Raw genomic sequence first — 26,731 nt, 5'->3', positions numbered from 1 at the left:
ACTCCTGCAACACCATAAGATAACATGCAGTACCGTTCCCAATAAAACTTGTCATGATCTCACTGGAACAAAGTGATCAATTTCAATAAGTAATTTGACTGTTAAAGCACTTCAAAAGACATTGAGCATACTTGGAACACAGGTGTTTAAGTTGTACATGATGGGGACAAAGGGATGGTTAGGATATGAAAAAACAAACAAAGTCAAGAGCAACAGACCTTGTAAATTTCTGGCCATAACTTCTAGAGACCACATCAGACCCCATTAGGTCTCAGACCTATATAAAAAACAAACAGAAGTTAGCATTATACATGGTCAACAATTTTTTAAACCATATATTTTCCGAAATCTGCATGAAAGCAGCAAGAGAGAAACTCTTAATTCTTCAATTTGGTGAAACGTTGGAATTTGGCAACTGCTAATAGACTGTAAAACACCCTTATTTATGCTACTAGGGCTACAATAAATATTTGGTGCACATTAAGTCTAAATCTTCATTACCTAGTAGTAAAGAAATGGTTTATAAGAGCAGAACACAAAGGGATTTTAACCTTTACATTAGGGCCGCGGCGTTAACTGAAATTCAGTCGCGTGTAAAAAACTACCACCAGGTGGCGCAAATGGACGGATTGGAAAGTGACTGTAATGATAAAATGTCGGTTTGTAAACGGAGATGACCCTAACCCTAACCCTAACCCTTTTAACATCCTTAAAAACCATTAAAAAAAATTTAAAGTGAGAGTTAATTTCAAAACGTGGATAGTCTTAGGCTACTCTATGCATCAAAAATGAAAAGGAAGACCTTTACACAAAGTCTTACTGCATGCTATTGTCATTAATCAGGCATATATTTATTTATTTATTTATTTATTTATTTATTTATTTATTTATTTATTTATTTATTTATTTATTTATTTATTTATTTATTTATTTATTAGGAGCACACACATGGATTATAAATTTAATATTTTCATTCTGTAATATTTTCATTCAGAACGGTCCAGCATTAAGACCGCATTAATAGCAATAATTCTTATTTTCTGCTATTGTTCTTGATTTTTTAAAATTGTTCTTGTTTATTTATATATATATATATAATTTTTTTTTTTTTTTTTTGGGGGGGGGGTTAACCTAACCCTAACCCTAGGCCTAAGCTATGTAATGTTTAGTGATTTTGATGTCGCAGAAATTTAATAATTAAAACCAAAGGTGTTCATCTGTGATTGTACATCAAGAGCAAGGACACGTTGTGTGCATTTTGTTTTGTGCTTTTACCAGAACGAAACGCTCGATTGTCTGTGTGAAAACTGCGCGTGTGCACGAGCGCCAAGAGAACTGATAACAGCAGCAACGAGCACCGGCCATGATTTCAGAAACAACACGTTCCAGCGGATAGATCACCTCTTATTTAACACAGACCTATATCTTATCGAATTGAGATATTTCTTTCTTTTAGGTACAGTTATTCGCCGAGTTTAAGTTCACTTTTGAGACATTTCAGATTCTCGCAGAGAGACAGCTGAAAGCGCACCCTGTTTGTTTTATTTTATTTTATTATTCAAAAGTACAAGGTTTAGTTGTTATTGTGAGCGTAATAAAAGTAGACCATTCGTAGTCTTGCATGAGCTATCGCCCAAAATGACGGAAGGCCTGTTTTTGTTTCAGCTGTCATGAGGAAAAAATCCACCAGAACGCGCCGGCGCTTTCGTCGGCCAGAGGGATAAAAATGTAGCCAATTTAGTTTCATATTTATATTTAAATATTGGGCTATTGCCTGTTATTTTTAAATGAATAAATTCCACCCATGTTCATTATGAAAAGGGAATAGCATGACGCATGCGCTATGTCGGAAGACAAATGCAGCGGGTTAGACATAGTTTGACCACTTCATTAAGTTTTGTTTTATAGTAGCTAAGTCTTTCTTTAAAGTGAATTTCGTTTTGTAGAAACTGTATCTTAATTTCAATCAATGTTTCATCAACCAATTGCCTATATTTAATAAATAGGAAGAAAACCAAACGTAGGAATGGAAACGAATAATATACGTCTTTCTGTTTTAATTAAATTTATTTATTACTTTATTACATGTCTTTATTACTTAAATAATTGATAAGATGTTTTTGGTCGAACAATATATTTTAGCTGGTCTACTTAGACACACATTTGCGTAGTGGCTTATTGTGCAAACTTTTTTTACCTATCACACGCCAAACTCATAACATTTCTTGCAGATTTAAAAAAAAAAAAAAAAAACACGCTCCGACTTTTACAAAATCCCTCCTCGCTCCAGTCAAAACTTTGCACATACTCTGCTCGGCAGCAGCAGACGCTGGCAAACGCGCGGGGGGGGGTTGATCCCATTCGGAACTTCTGGAGTGGAGCGTGAAACGCAAAACACTGCAAATCTCAATAATACAAACAAATAAAGAAACTTGCTGCAAATACTCAGAGTCTAACAATTGTGTATTTCGTCAGCTTATTTCATATCTGATCGATCAGGATGTTAAAATTAACAAAAAGCATTAAGGTTGCAAAAAGGTCTGTCACACGCATAGCTTAGGCTAATATTTTGAGTCTCCCGCCCTTTGGATTAATGGCTTTGGTGACAAACATTTTAAACAAAGCGCCCTTCCCCCATCTCAAACTTGTCAAGCACTGTTAGGTTGGGTGAGTGCTTTTTATACACACAAGATAATGTAAAAAAATATACATTGATATATAAATGGAACACAATCGGTTTGTTGTTTTTCTTTAAAATTGTTATTTTATTTGGATGGCAGATTCTGTACAGTTATTGTTCTAATAATACAGAGCCATAATGTTACATATCTTGGTCAATTCTTTCGAGCTGCTTTACAGCTTAACCACAGTTTGCAACATCAGCAGTTATTGAAATGAACTGAATCAACACAGATCTGCTGATATAAATAAATAGGCCTAAATTAATAGCAAAAAACAAGATTGGGTTTGTACGGTTCATCTGAACTATAATTTAATGATTTATGTTATGATGTTATAGAAGTACAATGTACAGATGCCTATATGTTTTGCACAAAGTAATATTTAATAAAGAATCTTAAACTCCCAATGTTAAACATGTTCTCGTCATTTTGCTCTTAACAGTCAAAATACAAATAGGCCTATAAAATATTCATAAGCATTGTGTAGTCCATTGTGTAGAGTCAGATTAGGCGCAAACTCTACAGCAGAAACTTTTTATCTTAATAGCCTAGCACTTGTTGAATAACAAAATGTTGATTATTGGGATAACTTTTTTTTTTTTTTTTTTTTTTTTTCGTAATTGTGTAGCTTATGGCATGACATTTATTTTTGTAATGTTTATGAGCGTGTTAGTGGATACAAACTGCACAATTGCAGTTTATCAGATTGTTACATAGCTATAGTTGAAACATTAACACATTAAAATCGTCTGATAATCATACAGTAGGTAACATGAACCCATTGTATGGGCGTACGGGACACCCCCCCACCCTATGATGGGCCCCGGCGCAGATTATTTACTATTTAGCCTTTGCTTTTTTTAGAACTAAACTCAATTGACTAAAGATAAAAAAAATAAATAAAAAAAAAAAAAAATTCATCCAACTGAAGCCCAAAAATGCAAGCAGAATACCACATAAACTAGTGCTAAATTACCACAAAAGGGGGAAAAATTCACTGTTGTTTCCTTCGCCGTTTGTAAGGTAGCCAAGACAACAGCAAGCTTTGATGCGCTGTGTTACTGTGTTACTGTTAGCGGTCGTGTGCCGACACAAATAAATATGTTCGGTCTTTGCTGAGATATTATTATTATTATTATTATTATTATTATTATTATTATTATTATTATTATTATTATTATATTGTCCAAACATAAATAGCATATAAGTCTAGAGTTAGGCTATTTCTTTATTCTTTTACTGTAAATACATGAATTTACTTTTGAAATTTGTGTCTAACTTAGAATTTAGAGCAGCTAAAATATATTGTTAGACCAAAACATCTTATCAATTAATTAAGTAACAAAGACATGTATTTAAGAAATTTAATAAAAACAGAAAGACGTCTATTACTTCAGCCTTTTTCAAAGGCCGCAGAAACATGGTTTCGTTTCCATTCCACTCCTGACGTTCATGGTTTTCTTCCTAATTAAATATAGCCTAGGCAATTGGTTGATGAAACATTGATTGAAATTAAGATACAATTTCTACAAAACGAAATTCATTTTAAAGAAAGACTTACATAAAACAAAACTTAATGAAGTGGTCGAAATTATGTCTGACCCGCTGCATTTGTCTCCCAACATTGCGCATCCGTCATGCTATTCACTTTTCATAATCAACATTGGTGACATCTTTAAAAAAAATAAATAAATAAATTAGGCTATAGCCCAATATTTAAATATAAATATGAAACTAAATTGGTTCAATTTTTATCCCTCTGGTCGACGAAAGCGCCGGCGCGTTCTGATGGATTTTCTCCTCATGACAGAAACAACTTAAAACAGACCTTCCATCATTTTTGGCGATAGCCTACAGATTAGTGCAAGACTACAAATGGTCTACTTTTATTTGTGCGCTCACGATAACAACAAAACCTTGTGCTTTAGTACAATAAAATAAATAAAATCTGGGTGAGCTTTTAGCTGTCTCTCTGCAAGAAACTGAAACGTCTCAAAAGTGAACTTAAACTCAGCGAATAATTACCTAAAAAGAAAGAAATATCTCAATTCGATAATAAATTCGTAGGTCTGTGTTAAATAAGAGGTGATCTATCCGCTGGAATGTGTTGTTTCTGAATTTGATATTTGATATTTTAAGGAATAGAATAGGCTACACTCCTGCATTTAAATGCGGCTGCAGGAGTTGCAGTTTTTTTAATGTTGATTTATTAATCAGTCCATTCTTTTTAGTTTCAATGATTTAGCTAAATCGTGCCTTAATAATGGGAGCGAAATTATTCAGTGACTCACGTTTTACTAAAATAAAGGGATATAACTCATGAAACACGCAACAATTTATTAATCAGTGTCCAAACAGATAGGCTATATTTTTCCTAAGTAGTTATCTGTCAAATAAAGGACAGGTAACGAATAACAGAGTATGTGCAAGTCAAAAATCCATGCTGTTTTATTAAAGGAGTTTAAAATATAAATAAAACATGTATTTGTGATAAAATATAGGCCTAATATGTGAGAGAACTTGCATTTTGCATAAAGATAAATGTGCTTTGATGAATTTGTTGGATAACATGTGGTTAAAGCGCCACTCAGCGGTCAAAAGCTGCAAATGCACTTTGCGATGCGGCGGCGGCGGCGGCAGGCGCGGCGGTAGAAACACCGTTTTGGATGGCCACCTACTGTATCACCAAACAGCACCATTTTACTACAAGGGATTGAAGTTTTGTATTCCTATAGAACATTTGGTCATACTATAGAACACATTTCTCTTTTAGTATTTAAACATTGTATTTTTCACTTTATACCAGACTCTATGGATTTAAACCCTTACGCTGTTGACAACTTATTTCTAATGCCAAAAGAAAACTGCTGCATAACAAGACAAACAACATTCAAACAAACATCTCACTCTCAATAATTCCAACCTTTAGGAGATTCTTTACTCTTCAGCTTCCACCACAGACTGACAATGCTGTGATAGTTCAGCTAGTGGGCATTTATACTCATGGACACAACCTCTAAGCAACCAACCAGAAATTAAGTTCCCCAAGTAAACAAACCTCAGTATTATAAGCTTTTAGTAGGCACCCTAATTTTAAAAAAAGAAATAAATAAATACTGTGCAACAACAGCCTTTCAATAATAATAATAAAAGAAACCCTTTAATAATCCCCTTCAACCCCCACTTTGGTTTCTCCCACCTCCCATGATGCACCACAGCAAAGATATAAAAGTCCATTTCAGAAGCAGTTCTGGTTTTTCAAATGGCTCCAGCAAGCTGTCATGTGGGTTCTCTATTTTATTTGATTGTTTCCAACGTAAATCATGTTTTAACCAAAATTAACTTTTTTAAATTTATGTTGAAGTTGAAAATTTTGAAAAAGCCATAACCTGTTCTACGTAAAAGAAATATGAAATGGAATGAAATGAAATTAAAAATAAAAAAGGTATTTTAAACGGCTATTTTATATCTCAGGGCAATATGTTAATGTTATGTTTTTGTAATTTTAAAAAAGTACATTTATGGAAGCGGTTCGGTTAATTAATTTTGTCATTATGATTGTAAAGGGGTATTATGATTAAAATGCTGAAATTTGTCTTATTTCCATATCTGCTGTTTCTGGGCGATGATTCATTCAGTCGGGCTGACGTCATGACGCACAAGTTTACCTGCGGCTCCAGATTATCACCTGCTGCTTATCCTTCGTTTACTTTTTCTGTCGGGATGAAAGGTAGGTTGGAACTTTCTTTTAACTAATATATTTGATAAATGACGTTTAGCTTTTATAAACCATGTATAGACATGTCAGCTGTGGTTGTTTTATGCGGAGAACTCGTGTTACGCTCATGTTTTTGCATAATGTGTAGTTAATGTAAGCCAAACTTATCCGTTTTGAAATGTTCCCATTCATATCTTTATAAACTGTGCTAAGCTAAGTTCACAATGATGTAACAGAAATAGCATGGAAAACATGAGATAAATATATTTTTTTAATTAATCTCTCACACTTACTGTTTTTCATTACTTAATTTCATTACATTGTCCTCCTCCAACCTTATAACAAGAAGGATGTAGTTTTTCAGCACTCGAGTGCTGGTGGTTTGTTTTTAAAAACATTTACTAAAAATGGAGGACTGTCAGTCTCACGCACATCCACCATGTTTGTAGTTCTTCTTATTCGTGTTTGTAGATCTGAACCTCTTCCTCCTTTTTAACCAGTTTATATTGATATCACTGGAAGTCAACCCATAACTGACCGATTATTGACTGATATTCATGCATTGGTACATTAGCAGTTGTGTTACTGTGGTTAGTCACCAGCTGTATTGATACTAAACCTCTTACACCACGAACTAATTACTGACCATGATAACAAAATCTTTATTTTACTTCTTTCAGTTTAAATAATGCAGCCTTCTTTCTCCATGTACAAAGATCTTAAGACATTTGTAAGGAGGACCTACTTTGCAACTCAATCTTCAACTGCAAATAAATATAAAATTATAATGTTTGACATTTTTTATTGTATTATGTGTCTATAATCAAGATTTTCTTCAGAAAAATAGATACTGTTGTCTTCTGCATTGTCTTGTTTCTCATTACTCGTTAAACTACAGGTTAAATATAAAATGGCAGTAACACGTATTTCACTTTATCCTGAGCTGAAGGTTCAGGAAAACTCATCATTTGACATCATTTGTGAGTCTCTCCTCAGTCTTTCATATTTGTCCATGGATTAATTCTACTTCACTGGAAATATGCATCTTCCAAGACAGTGTGTCCTGAATGTCAAATCTTTTAGTTGTGATGGCATAAGACACTGCAAATGATTGTTTTTTTTGTTTCATGTACACTAGGATTTGCAGCAGAAGAGCTGAAAATGTCCTGGAGCAGCTCATCATGGCAGTATTTTTTATTCATAAGGGAGGGAAGAATTTTCAGTGTGTGGTTTGTCATCCGTCCTGTAAAGAATCGCCACGTATTTCAGCAAACGGTGTTCGCCCCTGTCGTCCACAAGTATCTGTCCAAATCCATCCCAGGCTTTTTTATTTCTAGAATTATATAAAGAAAACAACCATGCTTTTTTGATGAATGTTTTGTAAATGCATACAAGAAATACAGACGCTTGCAAAGGAGGTGTACATCAATATTTGTTTAAATGCTGTTTTCTCATACTTCATGAAATGAAAATGTACACACATTGGGCCTTACAAAACATGAGCAAAACAAATTTCCACATAAAATGTTGAAAAATCCATTCTGACATTAACTATCCCATTGAAATTAATGCAACAATTTAGGAGTCAATTAGAAATTCATTCTGCTCTTTAATGAAATAGCCCTTTTTAGTCTTTACTGTGAAGCACAAACTTATGTGTAAATGCAATATAATGTAGGAAATTACCAACATTTCAGTTATCTTTTTTTATTTCAAACTATGTGCACATGTGAAATTGTGGTTGAGCAAAGTATCCTAAGAATCTAGTGAATTGTAGTGTCTTACAATGTGTCTGTTCTACCAGTGAATCATCATTTTGAGCAAAAAAGAAAGTTAAATAATCCTTTTGCAGAACAGTTAAGAAAAAAGAGAAAAGCATAATCATTTGATCATAGATTAACACATCCTTAAATTTCAGAAACACTCCTTAAGTCAGTATAATTAAAGCCTTGAACATAAATCCTTCGGATCCCAAGAATGTACAAAAAGGCACATTAAAGACCTGTGCTTCTATACTGTAAAGTTCAAGTGTAACAGAGTATCATACTCTAAAAGCGTTCCACAAGCATATATGCATAACTATTACTTTAAGCCTTGAGTTAACTATTAACATTTAGCCTCGGGATGCTTGTATTGATCCTTTAAAACCCATATCTGCAGCTGTCATCTGAAATAAGGAAAAAAGCTGTGGAATTCCTCTCTTCTTGTCTTTCATTCATCTGTGCCACCGTACATGTCAGCTAGTTTCATGAAGCGGGGACCCCAGTCTTTGAGGTAATCGTAATCCTGGTCTCCATCACTGCTGGAGGAGTTGATGGAGCTGAGTGATCCTGCAGTAGAGCTGTTACCCTCGTAGTCAAACACTAACAGCGAGTCGTACGGTGGAGCAGTAGGGTCATTATCAGCAGCCATTAGACCCTGCAAAGACAATGTACAAAGTTCCAGTTAACTTTTTCATCCTGGAGGTTGCCCCTTATATGCTGGGAATGCTACAGGATTCAATCCAAAGGAAGAAACCTTCTGATTCTTTACATGGAGCAAATATATATTTTATTTATATATGCAGATGATCTTTTACTGTGTGTAATGGATCCTGTGGTTTCTGCCCTTAAAATTTTATATTACATTGACGCTTTTAGTAATCTTTCAGGATACTCAATAAGTTGAAGTAAAAGTGAATTTATGTCCCTAACGAATAACCTTTTTGAACACTATTTAAAATAGTGGATGATCACTTTACCCATCTTGGCCTGGAAATTCCAAAGAACCCTATACATTTGTTTAAATTACTTTTTTAGACATCATTAACAAACTCACTAATTGGCCATGTGAAGGTAATAAAGATGATTACTCTCCCTAAGTTTCTATATCTCTTTTAAAATTAAAGCTGCAGTCCGCAACTTTTTTTTGTGTTAAAAATTTACAAAAATTATATAATGAGAAAATACAACATGAATCCATTTTCCAAACCGTGTTTTTGTCTTACCCTGAATCATTATGTTACACTTATAATAAGTGTTTATATTCAGACTGGTTGGACCCGCCGCAGAGTATCACAGTAACTGCGTGACTCGCCATAGACATACATGGAGAAAAGTAGCTCCGGCTAGAATGTTCTTCCACAAGACGCGTGCAGTTCTGTTTATTAACCGATAGACGGCCAAAAATCGTGGACAGCAGCTTTAATTCAAACAACTTGATTCAGTTATTATTTTGTTTGTATGGATCTATAAAACAACTGCAAAAATTGTGGAGGCCATTTTTAAGCATTATTATTGGGCAACAAATGCCAAGGCTCCAACTTTCTGGCAAAGCGACATCCTAGATGACATGCAACCTGAGATTTCTCCTCTGTGTTCGTGCAGAGGCTGTCAGTGCCAGAGTCCTCTCTCCCAACTTTACTTTTTTTTTTTTTTTTCAGAATGTAAATCTAGCAGTAATTTAGGAATTTCGTGTTGAAAAGGATTTTGAATCAGATAAATAAATTACATAAATTACCAAAAGTCCCAATTAATACATCAATATCATGTAACCGTTCGTTGGAGTGTTCTCAGATTGATGTAGCTTTTTCAGGATAAAGGAGAAAATGTTTATGCAGTATAGGAGATCTCTGTATTGAGGATAAAAAAATTAATATTACACAGTTTATAAATAAACCTGACAATTATAATATTCATGATCTTTTATCTTCTAATCCTGAAACCAGACATATGGTATTTTGCTTAGTTTGTGCTTTTGTAACATCTGTATGCACCAAGCACCTTAAAGTTGTCTGGTCTACTGAACTACACTTGATGTGTCGGATGAGATCCGCGAAGAAAACTTATTGAGAGTAAAGAGCTGTTCTGTAAATTGGAGATATGCATTAATCCAGTTCAAAGTTATACACCGCATTCATTACTCCTAAATTAATTTAAACAAAATATATCCCTCCATATTATCTCATTCTCAGTGATAGGTGCAGGTTAGCGGAGGGAACACTGGTGCATTTATTTTGGTTTTGGCCTATTTTGTATGATTTCTGGTCTAACACTTCTTTTCACACTCTGAACCTCATTACACAGATATTTCTGCTTACATGGGAGACGTAAATGCACATATTTAAATCATATCAGATTTATTTCCACATTTGAAAGAAGCCTGAAACCAATCTGAGAATATTGGAATCTATGTAGAGGAGGCTTACTCAAACAATTTATTTATTTAATAAACAATGTATTAGTTTAATCACAGAAAAAAAAACACTTGTGGCAAAGCCAGGCAGTCCGTGAGGGACAGATTGTTAACGGCGATTCCTTGTGATACTTCTTTTCTCAGGCATATGTGTAATTTGATATTAATTGTTTAGTCTTAAATATTGTTTTATATTGCATGATGTTCCTGTCTTAATTTTATTACTTTTGTTTGGTTTCTTTTGATATTTTATTATTAGTGTTTAAATTGTATTGTATGAGGATGTTTTGTTTGGTATATTGTGCAGCACTTTGGTCAGCATTTATGCTGTTTTAAAGGGTTATATAAATAAACTTGACCTTGACCTTGACCTTAGTACAGTGGGGCAGGAAATCCAAATGTTCGCCTATCATCCATCGACCTCAAATATGGCTTATGTCATTGTTTGTCATTTTTGTCATCAATAAAACAGATGAGAACAATGTCACATACCGTTGTACCGTTGTACATATAATAGGGGAAGTTGTGGCATAATGGTTAGAGTCTCTCAGTACTGACAGGAAATGTAGGTGGAGGGAGTGAATGAACAGCTCTCTCTTCCACTCTCACTTCCCACAACTGAGGAGCCCTTGAGCAAGACACCGAACCCCCAATCACTCCCCGGGCACCGCAGCAGAAACGGCCACCCACTGCTTTGGGTATTTGTTCAATACTCACTGTGTGTGTGTGTGTGTGTGTGTGTGCTTTTGTTTATATTACATTGTGGGGACCAAATGTCCCCATGATGTAATATAAACCTGAGTTCACCTACATCGTGGGGACCAGCCAGCGGTCCCCACAATGTAAATGGGTTTATAAATCATATAGAATGAGTTTTTGTGAAAAAGTAAAAGTTTGCACAGTTTCCTGTGAGGGTTAGGTTTAGGGGTAGGGGCAGGGTAGGGGGATAGAATGTACAGTTTGTTCAGTGTAAAATGCATTGAAGTCTATGGAAAGTCCCCACAATTCACAAAAACAAACATGTGTGTGTGTGTGTGTGTGTGTGTGCGCATTTGGATGGGTGAAATGCAGAGCACAATTTCCGAGTATGGGACACCATACTTAGCTACACATCGCGTCACTTTTCACTTTTTTATTTATTTTTTTTAAAGCCATTGGATGACCATAAACTTCTTAGTCAGCAAGAAAAATACTCTAGAGAGGAATGTTTTGATAAATATATGCACCATATTACAAAATCACTATTTTTACTGTTCTTCAATATTTAATGTATGATTGAATAAATCCATCAAGTTTTATGACAGCCACCATTTAAAAAAATGACGGATTACATATATAAGTATTAGGGGTGTAACGATACGCTCAGGTCACGATACGATACGTATCTCGATACGGAGTTCACGATACGATACGTATCACGATATTTTGAACAAAATGAAACTGAAATTCAAATTAACAGTTGAATAGGGCTGTCTGTCACTAAAAAATTGTTTTTAAATTTAACATGAACTTAGAATAATGAATAGGGGCCGTTCACATATCGCGTCTAAAAACGCGTGGAAGGCGCGGCCGCACCGCTTCTCCTTCTTTCCAAAGCGCTTGCGCTCCCGTGGCGTCGGTCGTTGCTATGCAACCTTGAACTGGGCTCTCCAAGAGCTACAGAGGATGTTTCTGCAAAGGATAAATGATTTCTAGCCCCCTTGCATTAGTTTTACTACGAGATATATTGATGGAGATAAGATATAAAAACCACCATGTACAGCTATGATCAGCTGTTCGGCTGAGCTTTTGATGTTTTGTTACAGAAAGGCCATAGCTGATCGGTTGATTCTTGTCACACGACCTGCGGTGCGCTTGCGGCATTCTGAGAAGTTGAGAATTGCATGCGCGTCGCGACCGCGTTGATCCCATTATGAGCGCGCCTACCGCGCGGCTACATTTGAAAATAATAACTGACTTGCACGCGCAAAAGACGCAATATGTGAACGGCGCCACAGAACTTAAATCAAAGCATCGCAAGCGTCTTTTGCTTTTCTGTGAGCACAGGTGCATATCGCATATCGTTACAGCCCTAATAAGTATATATTATTATAATATGGACTTAAACTAGGTGTTCGCCTGTGCATAATTAAACACACCAAGGTCAGCTTGGACAGACTTCTCGTGGCAGTTTAATTTTACCAACTGGACAGTCACAAGTCACAATAGATCACCCTCAGTGTAAAATGAAGGAATGACCTTCAAATTTTTCCGTCAATGCTGTATAAATCAGTCAATGACAGAAAATGTTTAGTAAAAGTGACCTCTGGTTACACGCCAGCCCCCCTCACTGTCCACCACTGGTCACTATGCCCCTTGAGCACCTGTCATCAGAAACTGCCCTGGACTGATCAAAATATGCCAGTAATAGCAATGACATCATCTGCAACATTTGTGAACACACCAGCTGTAATCTTTTAATTTCTCTAGTTTTCAAATGTGTTTTCTTCTTTCAACTATTTTAACAGTATTTTGTTGGTGTGATGCTTGTACAGTGCTACTCTACCTCACTGATGAAATCTCCAATATCTCCAGGATGAGGTGCGGCTGATCTGACAGGGTAATGGGGCTCGGGATGCAGGGGTCTCTCATCCAACCTGCGGATGCCAAAGGGCTTGATGCCTTCAATCTCTGTATCTGGCTGCTGCAGCTGGCTCAGGTCATAATCCTGTTTGCAAACACAAACAAAAGTCAAGATGCTGAGTTCAAAAGCATTAACATCATTATTAGCATTTATAGATACACTGGTGTGTGTGTGTGTGTGTGTGCATGTGTGTGTGTGTGTGTGTGTGTGTGTGTGTGTGTGTGTGTGTGTGTGTGCGTGTGTGTGCGTGTGTGCGCGTGTGTGTTGTTTTGCAAGCACACAGCCAAAGCACTGGGAGGTGGTGTTGACAACAGGAGTGAAGCATATGCAGAAGAGCTTTGTTTATTTTTGTGTATGGAGAACATGGAGGCAACAATGTGGATGCATAGACCACATCTTTTGTTGCCTTATGTTATATGTGTTATATGGACAAATAAATATATTATGTGATGTTTTTAATTTTTGTTTTTAAGCCAAGTCAAGTCAAGTCATCTTTATTTATATAGCGCTTTTTACAATGCAGATTGTCAAAGCAGCTTTACATTGATAACTGGTACATAATCTTCAAGAATAGTGTCAATGCAGGCAGATCAAAGCACTGTTGAATAAATGTCAAGAATACTGTTGAAAATCAAATGTCAAGTCAAATGTCAAGTGTCTCCAACTAAGCAAGCCAAAGGCGACAGCGGCAAGGAACCCAAACTCCATCAGGTGACATCAGGTGGCAAACAAGTGGCAAATAGGTGTTAAAATGGAGAAAAAAAAAACCTTGGGAGAAACCAGGCTTAGTTGGGAGGCCAGTTCTCCTCTGGTGAACAGTGCTTTGTTACGAATCAGGTTGCTATCATAAGTCTGATAGGATCGCAACATTCAAAGTATTTATTTCAGTTCCATCCAGTTGAGGATCGTTTTTAAGATATATTTATGGTTCAGTATTTTCTTTGTCCAACCCAGGGGTGGGCAAGTTCAGTCCTAGAGAGCCGCTGTCCTGCTGAGTTTAGCTCCAACCTTATTCAAACACACCTGAACAAGCTAATCATGCTCTTCAGGATTACTAAGGCTATAGGCAGCTGAAGGTATTTTTTTAGGGTTGGAGCTAAACTCTGCAGGACAGCAGCTCTCTAAGACCGAACTTGCTTAACCCTGGTCAAACCATTTGCATGTAATCATCTTCAGCACTTTCATTAGAAGCTTCCAACAATCAGGCTGTTTCATGCTGATAAATTTAAGATATATTACCAGATATACACACATATATTTCATATCATCCTGCAGGCAAATCTTGCAGGCATGATCCATCATCTAGTGACAAGCTTTCCAAAACAACAGAAGCTGTTATAGCAGCATATGGAGGACCAACTCTCTATTAATGCCCATTTAAAATAAACAAGAAGTCATGTGAGTCGTAATGAGTCAAGTCAGGAGAAAGATGTATATTAGATCTTGGTAAATGAACATAAAGAAAAATGCCAACAGTTCTTATAAGGCAGGAAAGAAGATCCCCTTTGCCCACCTCCACAAAAGAACGAACATCTCATTGGACAACTATGGGATCTTCTCAATATCCCTCCTCGTCTCCTCGCTCTTCCATCCAATGACCTGAAAACTGATCGAGCTCAGCCATCTTGAAGGACATCTCAATTCTCTAATTGCATCACGAGGAGGCGAGGAACGAGGAGTGAGGAGTGAGGAGGATGCCTGAGGAGTCATGAGTGAGGATACAGAGGTGCATCCCTTGAGGAAGTCTTTCTTGTCGAGAAAATTGACGCACATATACATTCTCCTCCCTTTTCATATCTGTCACAATAATTTAAATGTATGCTTTACTTTTACAGATTAAATAAACTTTATATCTCATATATTTCAACCGGGCCTCTTGCTTCATTAATATTTATTATAATTTTTTTAAATAACCAAACTTTAACAACATGTGGGTAGATCCCGCATGCGCAGCTGATGACGCTTTGAAGTGATGCTAAAGGGAGCGAGGATATATCATTTCACTTGATTCAATTTCTTCCGTCTTCGCTTCTTTTCCGTGCGTCCTTCCCTCGCATCCTGAAGGGGTGGAGCTAAGACGCGGGGAAGGAAGCGAGGAAAGGAAATGAGGCACAAATAAGAACTGAGAAGCACCCATTGACACGAAACACCAAATGCATTCCTAAATTTTAGGCTTGGACCATCATAAAAATTCCTTGATTAAAGTCAGAGAGTTAAAGCCATTTCAACTGTATACAGCATGTACACAGTAAAATGAAACAACACTCCTTTAGGACCATGGCGAGATATGAGGACCATATGAGACATATGAGACAACACTGATATTAAATTAGATAAACTAAATAAAAGGAAAATTAGAACACATTACAGATAATGAGCTAAGACAGGAAAGTACCTTTCATTGATTTCATATGAAATACATTATCAAAGAATATTTGGGTAACATTTTTGTCACATTGGTTGCAGCAAAGGATGAGATGCAGGATTTGATATGCATCTCAAACAAGTAAGATGTTTATTTTAACAGAGAATACAAAAACACAGAAAAGAACAACCAGGTAAATGTAACAGAACTGACACAGAACAGACTGAAACACAGGGCTTAAATACACTGAACAAACAAAGGCACTAATAAACTAGACACACCTGAACATAACTCAATCAGTAACCACATTAATCAACAGGGGGAATACAGGACTAATTAACTAAACACAGCTGAACTCAAACACTAATCAAAACATGGATACAAACAAGTGGCGGGAAACAGAACAAAGAATGTGAGACCAATGGAAAAACAAACTCTAAACATGAACTAAACAGAACAAAATAACTCAGAGCGTTACAATTTTACTTAAAACCCTTATGTATAATGCAGTAATTATGCCTTGTAATGCAGCCTATAATGCACTGTAAGGTCTCATGAATAATTGTAACAAATCAAATCAAAGTTTATTTATAGAGCACCTTTTAAAAACAGCAGGTGTTCACCAAAGTGATGTACAAACAATATAAAATAAACAATAGAACTAAAAAGCATAAAAATAATAATAATAAATAATTAAAACTAAATAAGACTAATAAAAATGCAATAAATACAATAATAATTAGTATCACACACTTAAAAAGAACTCCTAACAGGTAACTCTCATACTGTGTTGTATGCTGCCCCATACAAAATGTGATTTAAAAACAGCCAGTGAAGGTGCCTGCCTAATGTACAAAGGCAAATTATTCCAGAGTTTGGGGGCCGCTACTGCAAAGACACGGTCACCTCTGCTCTTTAATTTTGCATTGGGGTATACTAAAAGCAGTTGCCCAGCAGACCTAAGAGCTCTGGATGGAGCATATGGCTTTAATAGATCTGAGAGATATTTAGGACCAATGTTATTTAATGATTTAAAAACTAAAAGTAAAATCTTGAAATCAATTCTAAAATGAACGGGCAACCAATGAAGGGAAGCCAATATAGGTGGAATGTGTTGTGGTTTGCATGTCCACGTTAATAAACGTGCAGCTGCGTTTTGTACCCTCTGCAAAAGTGTTAGAGATGCCTCACCAATGCCTACATAGAGACTATCACAATAGTCCAGTCGGGATGATATAAAATCATGGATGACCCTCTCAAAATCAGTAAAAGATACAAATGACTTGACTTTAGATAATTGCCTTAACTGATAAAAACACGATTTAACTACCAAATTAATCTGTTTTTCTAGTTTAAAGTCACCGTCCATTAAAACCCCCAGGTTTTTAACAACAGGCTTCACAAAAGACTTTAAGTCACCCAGATCTACATCAGGAGTATTAATTGTACCACCAGGTCGAAATAAAATTATTTCAGTTTTATCTTCATTACACTTTAAAAAGTTGGAGGCCATCCAGGCTTTAATATCTTCAAGACATCTCAGCAAAGGTGCCACAGAGTTTGCATCCTTACATTTCAAAATCAGATAGAGTTGCAAGTCATCTGCATAACAGTGAAATGAGATGTCATGTTTCCTAAAAATGGACCCTAAAGGTAATATATATAAAGAAAATAAAATCAGTCCAAGAATGGAACCCTGAGGGACTCCATATACAAGAGATGCAGTAGAAGACACAAAGAAAGTTCTTTCACCCAGATAAGATTTAAACCATTGTAGCACGGCACCCTTTATACCAACACAATGCTCAAGGCGAGAGATCAGTATATTGTGGTCTATGGTGTCAAACGCAGCAGTAAGATCTAACCGCATAAGAACAGCATAGTTACCTGCGTCAGTGGCCAATAATAAATCATTGTAAACTTTTAACAGGGCCATTTTTCGTGCTGTGAAATGGTTTGAAACCAGATTGGTACAGCTCTTGCAAGCCATGCAAGTCTAGATAGGCTAATAATTGATTAAAAACAACTTTTTCCAATATTTTGGAAAGAAACGGGAGTTTTGAAATGGGTCTAAAATTAGCAAGAACCGATGAATCCAAGTTAGGTTTTTTTATCAGTGGTTCCACTATAGCGAGTTTAAAATTTAGGGGTACAACTCCATGAGTGAGACTACTATTTACAACCATCAGTATGATAGGGCCAAGGGTTTCAAAAACCTTCTTTAGGAAATCTGGGGAAATAATGTCTAAGGGACAACAAGATGGATTCATTTTATCAATGATGTCTTTTAAACAAGCAAGAGACACTGGCTCAAACTGATTAAAAACAGAGGAGCACACAGGGAAAGAAGACATATCAGCAGAAGGGTGAACAATATTGGTTCTAACAGTCACAATCTTGCCATTAAAAAACTGCAAAAAATTTTCACATGTTTCTTTGGAAAATTCCAAACTTATTTGTTGAGATGTATTTAAAACAGAATTAATAGTGTTGAACAGAACACAAGGTTTATGAGAATTTTTTGCGATGACATTAGAGAAATACCTTGACTTTTCCATTTTTACAGTTTTTTGATATTTGAACAAGCTGTCTTTCAAGATATCAGACGAAACTTGCAGCCTATCTTTTTTCCATTGGCGTTCAGCTCTCCTGCACTCACGCCTTGCAGCACGGGTAGTGTCGTTCAGCCATGGTTCAGATTTTGGCTTAGCACGTATAGTCCTGAAAGAGGCAGCAATGTCCAGTGCATTCTCACAAGAAGAATAAAATAATGATGTTAACTCATCAGTATTATAATGGTGAGTGGACACTGAGAAGGCCATGTCTGTGCTTTTAAAAACATCAGTAAACCGTTTCGCAGTTAAATAGTTAAATGAGCGACAGCGACGAGCAGGAGCACATGGTTTAGGACTACAGAAACAAGAAATCTCAAATAACACAGGCATGTGGTCAGAAAAAGTAGCATCACAAACATTAACATTATTAACAGGTAGACCACATGATAAGACCAGATCTAATGTGTGTCCGTGCTCATGTGTAGCGCTGGCCACAAACTGCATCAAGTTAAACGACTCAGTGAGATTAAGGAAGTCTTTAACCAACGGTTTGGAGGGACAACAAATATGGACGTTAAAATCTCCAACGATTAAAACTCTGTCATATTTCGGCATGATTTCAGCCAGAAAATCGGAAAAGTTGTTTATAAAGTCTTTATGGTATTTGGGAGGACGATAAATCACAGCGCATAGCACTGGGTCAGGTTGGTTCAGTTCACACGCACAGTTGTAATATATTATAATACTCATTTAGATCAACGTATAATCTATAATCTACAAATATTATAATTCATTTTAACTTTGGTTACAATCATTTATGAAAATATATAATGCATTATGATTTACGTTAGGAATACTCCACCTTTATAATGCATTATTCATGTTACATCCCTGGATGTGAAGTTTTTTACTTGTTATTTTATTTCTTGGTGTTGTGATGTGTTTTGTGTATTGTGTGTAGTTCCCTCTTTTCTCTCTCTCCCTCTAGAAGACAATGACACCCTTTTCTTCAAAATGATTTACCTTTTATCACTGTAAAGTTGCTTTGACATAATCTGTATTGTAAAAAGTGCTATATACATAAAAAGAACTGTGCAAAAACTGCAAGGTGAATTAAGGATGGTTGTTCAGTTGAAAGTGTGGATGTAATAAAATGTGTGAGTGAGATCTGTAGATGCAGCAGCAGTGACTGTTGCTGACGTTTATCTGAACATTTGCAGAAACTCTCGTTATAGTGATGCTCTTACACTACATAAACATTTATAATTCAAGTATAAAGTGCTGAAAATGAGGCAGGTTAGTGGACAGTACCTGGTCTTCCTCCCCTCCTCCCTCTTCATCATATTTCAGGATGTTGTCTCTGATGTCCTCCTCTGGGTCAATCAGCAGCTGTTTGGCCATTCGTTCTTTATCTCTCCTTTTCATCCACACAATGAACAACAACACAAGGACTACAGAGAGAGAGAGAGTTATTAATGCGAATACAAGAAAACTATTATTTTCCTCATCAGCAATGACATCTTTACACTGAAAGGGTGAATCTCAAGAAAAGTATTTTGATTTGTGACATAATATTTCAATCATGACAACTCTCGGAGTGGATTAAATTCAACCAGCATTTACTGGCATGGGGCATGAAGAATATGTGGCTTGATTTTGGCGTACGAGATCTGCTACACTGCTGCTGAGCAAATACAAATTTGTTCAGCTTTGTCAAATAAAACAACAAGGAAGAGGCTGCTGCAAGAATGGTACAACCCCCGTAGCAGATCTCTACAGGTGGCTCTGGGGAGGAGGAGGGATAACAGCGCTTCACATTGCGCAGCTTGTCGATCGCAGCTAGGGTACGATATATATGGTTGCGTGGATTTGGAATTACTTCTGATTGGCTGATGCTACGGCCTAGAAAGAACCAATAGGCACTTGGTTAGAGTTTCATGACTGAACTTTGTATTTAAGACAATTATGCACATTTACCCTGCAAATGACCATTAATGTAATGGGACCGGATGTTTGTTTGTTTGTTTGTGTGTTTTTTATTCCAGTGGCATAAAGTTTGACTTAATATAGCATGTTTCATGTCAACATGGCAAAGCATTGCCTTTTTGGCATCTTGGCAATACATTTGTTCAAATGAGAGCATTACTTGCTCTCATTGTTAAGTGAGAACTTTGGCCGCTGAGTTCTCAAGTAGCTTCAGGACATGGTGTAAATGACACATACCAAGTATTAAATAGTAATTTTGTTTCTAGACTTTATGGATATTATCAAATGTAAATGCAACTTCCTGATCTGTGTCCCAAATGTCATAACTCCCTCATGTACGGTTCAATTGGCTGGCATATACTACAGTAGCAGAAAAAGAGCATTGGTACAATAAGTGCCTTTGTACCTTTGGTGCTTCCCTATTAATTAAAGGCAGAACAAATTTTTGATGCTGTATTAATGTATACATTATAAATCTATATATAAAATGCATATTTTATATTTTAAAACTGCATAGCTGTAATGAAAATTAGATGTTTTTATTTTTTTGAAGAAAAATATCATTTTTTGTTCTTTTTATTGGGAGAAACTGAAACTGACAGAAAATCTTGACAGATTTCATAAGATTCACCTGTAAATGTGGCATATGTGACTCACTGAGGAGGGTGATGATACAGAGCAGGATGGTAATAATTACTCCTGTGCTGAGCCCGGCGGACATGATACGCTCCTGATCTATGCAGTCCCCATTGAGATCACACTGACAGACCTTCACTCGCAGATAGGAGGTGTTGGACAGTGGCGTGTCACCAGAGTCTGTGATTATAATGGGAACCTTGTAGATTCCATTCTCCAAAAAGTCAATTTTAAGAGTCAGTTGTGCATAATCACCTAGAAAATGGATTTAAAGAGCATTAAAGCAACACTTTTAATTATTCAAATGTATTTAACTGCAGGTGTGTTATTTGTGTTCTTGAGTGAGTAATAAAATAAGAAATTAACAAAATTACTAAGTGATTAAGACATTAATTAAGAAATATTATAAGTGTCTACACTGGAAGTATCCACAACAATGACACTTTATACTTTGTTTGCATGTTACAATCCTTTTTGCCATTAATTTAAATAATCTGGTAATATTTTTGTATAGTCCCCAAGATATCTGACATCACCATCACTGAGTCTGTCTGGAATTGCATGAGACAGAGAAAACCGAGACTGAATAAATTAGAGAAATCTACCTGCAAAGCTTACTTAAAAACTCTCCAACTGTACCTACCTAAGGCAAACCCAGTTTTAAAGGCAAAGGATAGTCATACCAAATTTTGATTTGATAAATAGATCATATAGATAAAACAATACATCGTTTAAAACTGTTTTAAATGTAAATAAAATTTAAAAAAATTATATGTGTCCACATACAATCAAAAAAAAAAATTTTGCTTTTGTAAAATAAAGAAAACAAACAGTGTGTGTTTTCCGCAGTCTTGGTCTCTGAACATTTTTCTGGAGCGCGTCACAAAAATGAAACTAAACTAAGCGAATACTAGTCAAACATACATGAGCCATATATCTTTAGAAACATTTAAGTGTCTACTTTTAAATGATTTAAATGAAATTAAATGAAGATATTCTCTATTTATATGAAAAGAGAGATGCCCAGGTGATCTTAATTCAAAATTACGAGGAAATTAAATTATTATTATTAGTTTTGTTATTATTTCACTCTAATGCTAAAACTATGCGAGACAATTACTTTACAAATTCATAGATTCATATCTAAACCTTGTATCTCAATATTTTGGATTTTTTTTTTTCCATAAATCATTACCATTGGTTACCCTTTACATCTGGCTGTGGGTTTAGAAAATAACCATTTTGGACCATTGGGAGTTCCCACTACCGGTTGCCTAGTAACATTTGTGAATGACATGTTACTCCATGTTGCAGACAATGAATCCATTTTCTTGCCACTGCAAACAAATATTTTGAAAGGAAAATTCTAAAAAAATAGAATCAGTACATAAAATGCCTAATATTGAAGATAAGTGAGTGCTCTTTGCCATCACAGCTATTTATCTGCAACAAAAGGGAAAATGCCAGTTTATTTGGGCTCACGAAGTCCATTTGGAGTCAGCATGGCGAGTACCACCGTATGTACATATCATAAATTATAGGACACTAACCCTCAGTGCAACAACTCTCTGGTACTCTTCACACGTGAAGACAAGCACCCCTTATCTAGTGCGAGTGGCAAGGTGTCATTTGGCTGATCTGAGGAGGACTTCGACGACTCTGTCTCTGGCTGCCTCTGAAGCGGAGGACAGGGCAAACTCAAACAAGGCTACTCGTTCTAGTTCACTCGCACTTTTCAGACTCAGACTAACAAAGGGGTCTGTGTAGAAAGTTCCCATGGCTCACAACGAGTCAGGCTTTTACAGCTACTTCCTTGTTCTGAAGAATTATGGCGGCCTCAGGCCCATCCTTGATTTGAGATGTCTGAACCAGGTTAACCTTGAAACAAATCCTCTTGCAGATTTCCCCAGGGGATTGTTTTTGTTATCAGTGGATCTGAAGGACGCTTACTTTGCGTTTGAAGGGGTGGCTTACTAACTTACAGTCCTACCATGTATGTATGCATCCTAAACCACCTTTAAGTTTGGTTGCTTTTAGCCCAATCAAAGCAGGAAATATACACATACAGATCTCTGCTCCTCAGTCACTTGGAAAGTCTGTTGTTAAGGATCAATCACTGTCAACCAGCCAACGAATCTCATTCCTGGGGGCAATCTTCGACTAAGCAAGTGTCCATCGCTTACATCTGTGTGGTGTCCAGCTGGTCCTCACCGTCTACCTTTGCCAGGTTTTATTACTTGGACGTTCCTGCTCTTCAGGCATGGATATTGTCTACTTAACCAATCCCTAGCCTCTGGGTTTTTTTCACTTGGGAGCAGCTGAAGAAACGTGCCCAGGATCTAGATGTGTGGAAAACTCCACCTATATTCCATAAGGGGCTACCAGCAAAAGTAGGAGTTTTTAATTGGAGGTTTGTTGGCTGTTACATTCTAATGGTGCATTATTTCACTGTACACCTCTGGCAACACAATGTGGGCTTTATCTTGTTTTTTTTAACAGTATATTTATTGAACATTTTCCAACTTAAACAAAACACACATGAATATAAACCATAGTCAGTGAAGAAGAAGATGTATAGAGAAAAAAAAAAAAAGAGAAAAAAAAAAAAAAAAAGGGCAAAATAACAATAAGCAGATTTATCCTAGGTCACTAAAAAGGAAAAGAAAAATTAGATACTTGAAAGTTAAATGGATAACCACACTAAATACCCAGTGGTAGTACAAAACAAAGTTTGAAAAATCATGCACTCACTTGAATAGGTACATGAATAGGAAAACCCTTCAACAAGATAGTTGACACATCAATCCCTAGCTTACTGATATAAGGCTTCCAGACATTATAAAACTGATCTGGATGATCATTAACAAAACATGTTAAATATTCCAATGGGATTAGTTCCATTAAAATCTTGTGCCATCCAGATATAGTCGGAGTCTTATCACTTATCCATCTCAATAATATGTTTTTCCTGGCTGCGAATGTGAGAAGATTGTAAAGTCTCTTTTCATTTGATAAAGTCAAAGCTTTATCCGGCAGACCGAGGATCAAAAATAGAGGATCCAAAACTAACTCCTTATCAAAGATTTTACTCATTTCAAATACAATCTTGGTCCAGTATATTTGTAACTGATTACATGACCAAAGACAATGAGTGAGGGTGCCAACTTGTGTTTTGCACTTAAGGCATAGAGGTGAATGGGTATTGTTAAATGCATGTCTACGGTTTGGCGAGATGTGCATTCTGTGTACAATTTTAAATTGTATCGCCTTGACACGATTACATACTGAGATGGATTTGGCATACTTCCAAATATTACCCCATTCTTCCTCAGTTATAGAGATAGAAAGTTCCCTCTCCCAGGCATGTCTAGTATTTAAAGTTACTTGTCCCTCAAATGTAACACTAAGAACCTTATATAACAAACTCACTGACTTCTTCCCAGGTGTTTGAAAAAGTAGTTTTTCTATAGGAGATAGACTTCGGTTAGTACATAGTGAGGTATCCTTCAAGATATAATTTCTAATCTGTAGAAAACGAAAAAAGTCTTGTTTTAATAATTGGTATTTCTGTCTCAGATCCTCGAAGGACATTAGGCATTCTTCATTAAACACATCCATTAGCCGATTAATACCTTGATTAACCCAGAATTTAAACCTTCCATCCAATCTGCCCGAAGGGAAGTCTGGGTTGTTCACAATTGGCGTAAGAGCAGAGGTTAGTTTAGTTCTTCCCTCAAAACGACAAACAGCCTTCCATGCCTTAAGTGCATTTACAGTTACAGGGTTATCACAGTTATCCAATAAGGATTTCATTTTTTTGAAAAACAACAAATCCACAAGAGGAAGTTTCGACAAAGACTGTTCAAGGTCCAACCAGGTAGGGGAGTTATTGAGAACAATCCAATCAGAAATGTATCTTAAATGAGCAGACCACTGATATAGCTTAATATTTGGTAAATCCAGTCCTCCAATCGAACCTGGTAAATGTAATACAGAAAACTTCAATCTTGGTTTACGCTTACTCCAAATAAAAGAGCTAAGCCAACCATTCACATCTTTTAAAACCTTTTTAGAGAATAGAATAGGGATCATTTGAATTGGGTACAGAAGCTTAGGAAGAACAGTCATTTTTATAAGAGCCATTCTACCCAACCATGAAATAGGTAAAGTGTCCCATCGGTTTAAATCTTCTCTAATTTTACTAAACAACGGAATAAAATTATCTTTGAATAAATTTTTAAATACAGGGCTCACAAAAATACCCAAGTATATAAATCCTCCCGGGGACCATTTAAATGGAAATGAGGGGCTAATATTTGGCATTGTTTTCATAGAACCAACAGGCATAGCCTCTGACTTGCTTAAATTGATTTTGTATCCTGAGAAGGTACTGAAAGTATTAATAATGTTCAAAAGAGATGGTACTGAAGACTCAGGATTTGAAATGAAAATGAGCACATCATCTGCATATAGGGCTAATTTATGATGTTTTTCCTCAGTCTGTAGACCTTCAATTGAAGGCTCTGCTCTGATCGCTTCAGCTAGGGGTTCAATAGCGAGTGCAAAAAGCAAGGGTGATAATGGGCACCCTTGTCTAGTCCCTCTCTGTAGTGAAAAACTTGCTGATCTGGAACCATTAGTAAGAACAAAAGCTTTAGGTTCTTCATATAACACTCTAACCCATCTGATGAAAGCATCACCAAAATTAAATCTTTCCAAAACAAAAAATAAATATGACCACTCAATGCGGTCAAGCGCTTTCTCTGCATCAAGAGAAAGCACCAACCCATCAATCTCACGTTGCTTAAAGACTTGTATAATATTAAGAAGACGTCTCATATTATTACAAGATGAACGGCCTCTTATAAAACCAACTTGGTCATCTTTAATAACGTCTGTTATTACATTCTCCAAACGAGATGCCAAAATTTTGGCTAGCACTTTCCTATCCGAATTTAATAAAGATATGGGTCTATATGAAGAGCAGGCTTCAGGAGATTTACCTTTTTTCAGTATAAGAGAAATATTAGCTTCTCTCAGGGATTCAGGGAGATGCCCAATATTAAATGAATGGTTAAACATATTGAGCATGGGTTCCAGTAATAAAGTGTGCCATTCCTTATAAAATTCACAACCTATGCCATCTGTACCTGGTACTTTTCCGTTCTGCATCTTTGAAATTGCCTCCATTAACTCTTCCTTAGAGATAGGAGCGCTTAGTTTGGCTTTCTGCTCAATCGAAATAGTTGGTAAACTAAATTTGGAAAAAAAAGCTTCTAATAGTGCAGTATTATTACTGGACACTTCAGTATTGTATAAGTTCATATAGTAATCTCTAAATGTGTTATTGATTGACATACGGTCATAATGTAACTTATCATTTGTGTCCAGTATTGATATGATTGAACGTGAATCACTTTTCTTTTTAGTAAGGTACGACAAAAATTTACCTGGTTTATCCCCATGCTCATAGCATTTCTGTTTCACAAATTTCAATTTGTATTCTGCATCCTGGGTAAGCAATGAATCTATAGAGCACCTCAATGCTGATATTTCTTTAAGTAGCGCCATGTCTGCAGTCTTAATATATTTTTCCTCTCTATTCTTCAAGGCCTCCTCTAATAATCTTTGGGTTTCTTTCTTTTTCCGTTTCTTAGAAATAGAAAAAGACAAAATTAATCCCCTTATATAAGCTTTACTAGTCTCCCATAAAAGAGAAGAGTCTTGTGTGGTTTGAACATTAATATTGTAGAAAGATGTAAATTCCCTAGAGAAAAAAGGTTTAAATAACTGATCTTTAAGTATACTAGTGTTTAACCTCCATTGCCGAAAATTATCTCTGTTTGACACATTTAAGTCTAAAACAACCATAGCATGATCTGAGATTACAATGTTGTTAATATAACATGAGGCAGCTAAGTGCACTGAACTTTTAGGCATAAAAAAATAATCGATCCTTGTATAACATTGATGTGGTGGGGAGAAAAAACTGTA

At 36.1% G+C, this 26,731-nt stretch overlaps 1 protein-coding gene across 4 annotated transcripts in view; it reads right to left on the bottom strand.

The window, feature by feature from the left end:
- Window positions 1-7,551: 7,551 nt before the first annotated feature.
- LOC137002680 (cadherin-2-like) overlaps window positions 7,552-26,731 on the bottom strand; it is a 74,370-nt gene continuing 55,190 nt past the window's right edge. For 2 of the 4 annotated variants that reach the window (XM_067362493.1, XM_067362494.1), the window contains 4 exons: window positions 20,759-20,992; window positions 19,427-19,566; window positions 13,118-13,279; window positions 7,552-8,817 (listed from right to left, as the gene is read on the bottom strand). In XM_067362493.1, the coding sequence (XP_067218594.1) occupies window positions 8,611-8,817; window positions 13,118-13,279; window positions 19,427-19,566; window positions 20,759-20,992 (743 nt within the window). In that variant the 3' untranslated portion in view covers window positions 7,552-8,610. Of the gene's footprint in view, window positions 8,818-13,117; window positions 13,280-19,426; window positions 19,567-20,732; window positions 20,993-26,731 lie in introns of those variants that run through there. The other 2 variants (XM_067362495.1, XR_010891904.1) reach the window with 2 other exon arrangements.

The sequence above is a fragment of the Chanodichthys erythropterus genome, chromosome 16 (genome assembly GCF_024489055.1).
Source record: "Chanodichthys erythropterus isolate Z2021 chromosome 16, ASM2448905v1, whole genome shotgun sequence".
NCBI classification, from domain to species: domain Eukaryota; kingdom Metazoa; phylum Chordata; class Actinopteri; order Cypriniformes; family Xenocyprididae; genus Chanodichthys; species Chanodichthys erythropterus.
The sequence above is the reverse complement of the archived record's forward strand: the minus strand, read 5'-3'. Positions and strand labels throughout refer to the sequence as shown.